Below are 7523 nucleotides of genomic sequence, written 5' to 3'. Positions count from 1 at the left end.
GCTAACATCAGGGTAACAACAGCTAGTGTCACAGTCACATTTGTTCATCGAAGCTAACATCACGGTAACAACAGCTAGTGTCACAGTCACATTTGTTCATCGCAGCTAACATCAGGGTAACAACAGCTAGTGTCACAGTCACATTTGTTCATCGCAGCTAACATCAGGGTAACAACAGCTAGTGTCACAGTCACATTTGTTCATCGAAGCTAACATCAGGGTAACAACAGCTAGTGTCACAGTCACATTTGTTCATCGCAGCTAACATCACGGTAACAACAGCTAGTGTCACAGTCACATTTGTTCATCGCAGCTAACATCAGGGTAACAACAGCTAGTGTCACAGTCATATTTGTTCATCGCAGCTAACATCAGGGTAACAACAGCTAGTGTCACAGTCACATTTGTTCATCGCAGCTAACATCAGGGTAACAACAGCTAGTGTCACAGTCATATTTGTTCATCGCAGCTAACATCAGGGTAACAACAGCTAGTGTCACAGTCACATTTGTTCATCGCAGCTAACATCAGGGTAACAACAGCTAGTGTCACAGTCACATTTGTTCATCGCAGCTAACATCAGGGTAACAACAGCTAGTGTCACAGTCACATTTGTTCATCGAAGCTAACATCAGAGTAACAACAGCTAGTGTCACAGTCACATTTGTTCATCGAAGCTAACATCAGAGTAACAACAGCTAGTGTCACAGTCACATTTGTTCATCGCAGCTAACATCAGGGTAACAACAGCTAGTGTCACAGTCACATTTGTTCATCGCAGCTAACATCACGGTAACAACAGCTAGTGTCACAGTCACATTTGTTCATCGCAGCTAACATCAGGGTAACAACAGCTAGTGTCACAGTCACATTTGTTCATCGCAGCTAACATCAGGGTAACAACAGCTAGTGTCACAGTCACATTTGTTCATCGAAGCTAACATCAGGGTAACAACAGCTAGTGTCACAGTCATATTTGTTCATCGCAGCTAACATCAGGGTAACAACAGCTAGTGTCACAGTCATATTTGTTCATCGAAGCTAACATCAGGGTAACAACAGCTAGTGTCACAGTCATATTTGTTCATCGAAGCTAACATCAGGGTAACAACGGCTAGTGTCACAGTCACATTTGTTCATCGAAGCTAACATCAGAGTTACAACGGCTAGTGTCACAGTCACATTTGTTCATCGAAGCTAACATCAGGGTAACAACGGCTAGTGTCACAGTCACATTTGTTCATCGAAGCTAACATCAGGGTAACAACAGCTAGTGTCACAGTCACATTTGTTCATCGAAGCTTACATCAGAGTAACAACAGCTAGTGTCACAGTCACATTTGTTCATCGAAGCTAACATCAGGGTAACAACGACTAGTGTCACAGTCACATTTGTTCATCGAAGCTAACATCAGAGTTACAACAGCTAGTGTCACAGTCACATTTGTTCATCGAAGCTAACATCAGGGTAACAACGGCTAGTGTCACAGTCACATTTGTTCATCTTAGCTAACATCAGAGTTACAACCGCTAGGGTCACAGTCACATTTGTTCATCGAAGCTAACATCAGGGTAACAACGGCTAGTGTCACAGTCACAATTGTTCATCGAAGCTAACATCACGGTTACAACAGCTAGTGTCACAGTCACATTTGTTCATCGAAGCTAACATCAGGGTAACAACGTCTAGTGTCAAAGTCACATTTATCCATCATTGGTGCAGAAAGGAAGCTAACATCACGGTTACAACATCTAGTGTCACAGTCACATTTATCCATCATTGGTGCAGAAAGGAAGCTAACATCACGCTCACAACAGCTAGTGTCACCATTAGACCGGTGTCTTGGGCCAGAACTAAACCTTTAGTGCCTGCAATGAAGAATATTAGAAATAATTGGCCGTAATGAAGAAAACTAGGAACGAGTGAAATGATTGTGCAAAAAAAATGTCGTGGGTAACATTGTTATGTTAAAATTCTGGCGGTAAGGTCCAATGATTCAGTAATTCCTAAATTACCTTCTGACATGACGGTAAAGTTGGAAGGTAGTTGGTAGTTGGGGACTCGAATATTCAACTACTTACCAGTTGCCAGTTGGGGATTCGAATATTTAACTACCTGCTGGTTGCCAGTTGGGGATTCGAATATTCAACCACCTGCTAGTTGCCATTTGGGGATTCGACAAACACTGTTTAAATTTACTTTTATTCGTATATTCGCCAGTCGGATATTCGTCAATTTCCAGTCGATTATTCGCGAATGTTCAACTACTAACCAGTCAGCAGTTGCGGATTCAGATTATGTCTATATGTATGGTTTTAAAGGTCACATATGGGAAAATTAATCACCAAATGTTTCTTTTTGCGTGTACACACATGTATCTTTGCGAAAAACACTGTTTTAATTTACTTTTATTCGTATATATTCGCCAGTCGGATATTCGTCAATTTCCAGTCGATTATTCGCGAATGTTCAACTACTAACCAGTCAGCAGTTGCGGATTCAGATTATGTCTTTATGTATGGTTTTAAAGGTCACATATGGGAAAATTAATCACCAAATGTTTCTTTTTGCGTGTACACACATGTATCTTTGCGAAAAAACACTGTTTTAATTTACTTTTATTCGTATATATTCGCCAGTCGGATATTCGTCAATTTCCAGTCGATTATTCGCGAATGTTCAACTACTAACCAGTCAGCAGTTGCGGATTCAGATTATGTCTATATATATATATGGTTTTAAAGGTCACATATGGGAAAATTAATCGCCAAATGTTTCTTTATGCGTGTACACATATGCATCTTTGCGACGAACACTGTTGTAATTTACTTGTATTCGTATATATTCGCCAGTCAGATATTCGACCACTTCCAGTCGATTATTCGCGAATGTTCAACTGCAAACCAGTCAGTAGTTGGGGATTCAGATTATGTCTATATGTATGGTTTTAAAGGTCACATATGGGAACATTAATCGCCAATTAATGATGCTGACAACAACGACGTCAACGATGATGCCGACAACTTCGACGCAAGGATGAGGCCGACAACATCGACGCCAACGATGAGGCCGACAACATCGACGCCAACGATGAGTCCGACAACAAGGGCACCAACAATGAGGCCGACAACAACTTTACTTTCTCTTTCTAAAACAGATAATTGATAAATCATATGCTGCATATACAATGTGGGTATTTGGGGCGGGGCCTGGCTTTTACATGTGCCCCGTAATATTGGCTAATACGATATAACTATACACTCACCCGAGCAATTGTCCGTGCCGTTGACATGCAAGAAGCCAAACTGACACGTGCATGTTCCCGCCGTGCATGACGTGTGGCGGCCACGGCACTCCCATTCCACCGTGCACGATCCGCCCAGTCCCGTTTCTGTAAGTTTTTAACGTCACGGTCAGAGGTGGAGATAGAGTTGTTCAAAATAGTGATATGAATGACGAGACCATTCCTACCAGCGGATACCCGAATTAAGTACAAAGTGGTTTCACCTTCGGTCAGAGCAATACTGTTTAGAGGTCACGCACCATATACGTTCTATTCCCCAGGAACTCTTTATCGTACTTTATTAGAACTTGCATTTTCTTTTAATTCTGTCATGTATAGTGCATGTTTTTAAAGTCTATGAATCAAATTATTATCTACTCACTCCGCCCTTCTTAATCAACATCTTAGTATTTCAAGTTAGACTACCCTTGAAAATAAGTGTACAAATTGCTTTACTTGGCTTATTTCCCTTAGACAAAACTTCACTGTATAACAAAACGGCGACTTACGTGGATCACAGACGGATCCGTTAGCGAAAAGCCCGTACGTACACGTGCAACGTTCTCTTACGCACGTGCTGTTGGCGTCAATGCACTGGTACGTATCCACACACGCACCTTGGGGAATACTTTCTGTAAGTAAAATAATTTATTACATGCCTATCAAATTCCTTTTCCATATCCAACAGTGAAAATACAGCACGCCGTATTGAAAAATCCGTTTCATGATACATGTTTTCTGATTCCGTATCATGCGAGTACCGTTTGTAATCTCGGAACTACTTCCGCGTTGCTAAAAATAGCATGACCAAGAAAGCTGGTAAAACCTCTCAACTTTTAAAAACATTAAATTAACTAACTTTACTCAATCTTCAGAAGCATGTTAATATTCAGGAACATGGTTCTCAAGTTCTTCAAAGAAACATGAGGATAAGCACGAAGAGAACACTTCCAATCTATCTAGACAGCTACTTCACACATGCTTCGGTGAAGTTGTTTGCCATTTCGAACTTCATTTGCATTATCAATGTTTATTATAATAAATAAGAGGAGCTCGCCAATACAAAGAAGTAGGCGAATTCACGTCATCGATAGAAATAGCGATTGACTCACGAACTTCCATCCATTCTGCATATTATGATCGTCAAAAAATCCCACGAATATTTACTTTGTTTAAAATGTCCGCGTTACCGGTCTACAGGCAATGGCGATAAGTGTATACTCGTAAAATAAGTACCGCCTTTATGTTGTTCTGTTGTTGTTTTTGTGCTGTGACAATTAATAATTGTTTTCGTATTAGCAATTTGTTAATTTTGCTGAAACAAAATATTTTGTTCTTATTTTGCTCAATAAAGTGAATTATGTAACTTCTGACTTCGTTTCGCTGTACGGTAGCCTCCCTTGACTTCATTACACAAAACTACATAACGCATTCGAATTCATACGCGCATTTGACAGATGGAGGTCAATTTAAATCAAATTAAAACCGAAAAATAAAAAGGAATAATTAAATAGGCAGGTATATAATAATGGAATATTACGATAAAACGCTTTTCTGGTGACCTGCATCACGTCTCGTTCGGTGAGTGCGGTCTCGGCGGATACATGTTTACACACCGAACTCGACGTGATACAGGTCACCAGAAAAGCGTCCTATCATAATATCCCATATGAATCATTCTCTTAGTGTCCTTGTGTTTTTAGGCTTTGAATAAATTGCATACATTTTTTCAACTTTGCTTACTATAACATATCCTCTAAATCTAACTTCAATAAGCGTATCAAAACCTACTTCTCTTGCACGTGGACCCTCTTTGAAAACTGTCGTCTGCACATAAGCAAAACTCTGTTGAGTCGCTAGGCACATCGCGCGCACACGTCATTTCCGCTCCTCCCTGAATACAGTCGTCGACGTCATCGCACGGACGTCCATACCCGGTCTGTGACGTCTTTGGATCTGACGTTTATATAGCGAACCGTTATAAATTACGACGTATACAGAATCATATTCATTAGGGAAAATGATGATGTAAGCAATGTTGCCCAATATGGCCACGAAGAGCTTTGCGGAATGTACATGTATGTAGATAATGATAGTATTCACTTCTCGGGACATAATATGTAAATATACTGTAAGTAAAACAGTTCGGTCGACTTAAGACGCTACCTATGTTGCTCTGGACAGCGTTCTTTATGCACATAACGTGAAACAAATAGAGATGACAGTCGCGACTACCTGCGTTACAGAAGGACCTTTCGCAACATGAAGTCGTCCCGATACAGAGGGTGCTGCGGCTGCATCCCTTCTCCACCATCCCCCGGGAGCTCTCGAATCGGCTATAGCATCGGTCCTGCGTGCAGCAGAAGGAGACATATATATTCTATGAAAACGGTAATGATATCGCCCACGTAAAGGGGAATGTCAGAATGTACCTGACATATAATGCTAAGCTAACCTGGAGAGCTTCTATGGCTTCTATCCTACGACTTTAAGGTAAAAATGTACTTCTGATAACCAACGTACAATTATGTGAACCTTGCATGCCTGATGAACCGGTGTTATTTTGGTGGTACATGTATTTGGAAGAATTTTATACATTTAGAAAGAATCTGTAAAATTATACCGAATTCCTTTTCACAAAGACGCTATTGAAGGCCTTGAAAAAAAGATTAAAAATATGCCCTTTTCATTTATTAAAGATAACAATAATATAAACTGCAATAACTTTTTATTTCATGCATATCGGTTAAAGAATGAAAAATATTGGTGAATGATACAGAGAATATTTGTTGAATTCAGTGTAAGATCGTATTTTATTTCACGAGTGGTCACAAAAAAATATATTTTCACGAGTGAAAATATTATTTTTCTGTGACCTCGAGTGAAATAAAATACGATCTTACACTGAAATCAACAAATTTTCCGTTATTCGGTCATGTAGTATACATATTAAGCAATTCCGTTTGAAAGGATTCAAAAATTATATCGGGTCACAGCAGGCATAAGACTTTAGCATTATTATCAATGGCTCAATAAAATAACAAGCTTATTATTATTTCGGCTACCTAAATGATGTGATTATTAAAATACCCACAAGCCCACGTCATAAAAAAGCCCTTCATCGTCCATGCCTGTTCTGTATTGATGTAAGGACATTGCTAGACACGTACGTACAATGTATACCGTCCTTAAAGGTGATCCGACCGAAATCTATAAGGCAAGAGACGGACACATGTACTGTCATGTAGCGCTGGTGCCCGTTGTTCCTGCTTCGAAACAAACGGCGAGTATAGTTATCGATATGGAAACTTATATTAGAAACACAAAGTGAGATAAGTATAACCTGATCCTGCGCGCACGACATTTCCTGTCCAAGGGCGAGGCACTCAATGTTGGCCTCCTCCGCTGTCTCTCCCCGGGTTGGTGGACACATGTAGCACGTCAGACCGTCTGTTGAGTGAATATTTCTCTTTATTAAAGTTCTACAGTCAAAACCTGTACTGGCGTACAAAATGGTTCATCAGTATCGGGGATCACACCACTTACCTCTTTTGAGAGACACAATCACCATGTCACGTTCGAATTTATAGTTTTGACGACGTATCAGCCAAAACGTTCAACAATTTAAAAAAGTGAATATATGATTTGCGTTAGTATCATAAATGTATTCTCCCAACAAAATTTCTAATAATTATTATATAAGACAATACTCACCTGCATACTGTAGTAATTCCAACACTAATACGACCGCGGGCAATAAACGTGCTCCCATCTTGTCTGTGCACACGGTATACTGCCCTTGTGCGTGCATTTCAATCATGGTCATTCAATCCTAATTAGTTTCATGATTTCATTTGATACCCGTAACTTTGGCAAATCCACAATCGTCTCGTTAAAGGTGCAACCACACAGACAACTCAGTCTCTGTTTAAGCTCTTTCCTTCTCTCGTCTGCTTTTGGGTTTTATTTCGATTGGGGAATATATAATGACGGTAAAGTTGGGAGGTATAGTTGGTAGTTAGTAGTTGGGGATTCGAATATTCAGCTACATGCTAGTTGCCAGTTGGGGATTCGAATATTCAGCTACATGCTAGTTGCCAGTTGGGGATTCGAATATTCAACTACATGCTAGTTGCCAGTTGGGGATTCGAATATTCAGCTACATGCTAGTTGCCAGTTGGGGATTCGAATATTCAGCTACATGCTAGTTGCCAGTTGGGGATTCGAATATTCAGCTAC

General features: G+C 40.1%; 1 protein-coding gene across 1 annotated transcript; it reads right to left on the bottom strand.

Annotated features, from left to right (window-relative positions):
• Window positions 1-1777: 1777 nt before the first annotated feature.
• Window positions 1778-7056, bottom strand: LOC128244172 (adhesion G protein-coupled receptor E2-like). Its single transcript, XM_052962190.1, has 7 exons — window positions 6999-7056; window positions 6628-6734; window positions 5520-5634; window positions 5076-5240; window positions 3794-3916; window positions 3267-3392; window positions 1778-1869 (listed from the first exon to the last, which is right to left on the bottom strand). Exons 1-7 carry the CDS (start codon window positions 7054-7056, stop codon window positions 1778-1780), a joined length of 786 nt encoding a protein of 261 aa, XP_052818150.1.
• Window positions 7057-7523: the final 467 nt, after the last annotated feature.

The sequence above is a fragment of the Mya arenaria genome, chromosome 8 (assembly GCF_026914265.1).
Source record: "Mya arenaria isolate MELC-2E11 chromosome 8, ASM2691426v1".
Classification (NCBI taxonomy): Eukaryota; Metazoa; Mollusca; class Bivalvia; order Myida; family Myidae; genus Mya; species Mya arenaria.
The sequence above is the reverse complement of the archived record's forward strand: the minus strand, read 5'-3'. Positions and strand labels throughout refer to the sequence as shown.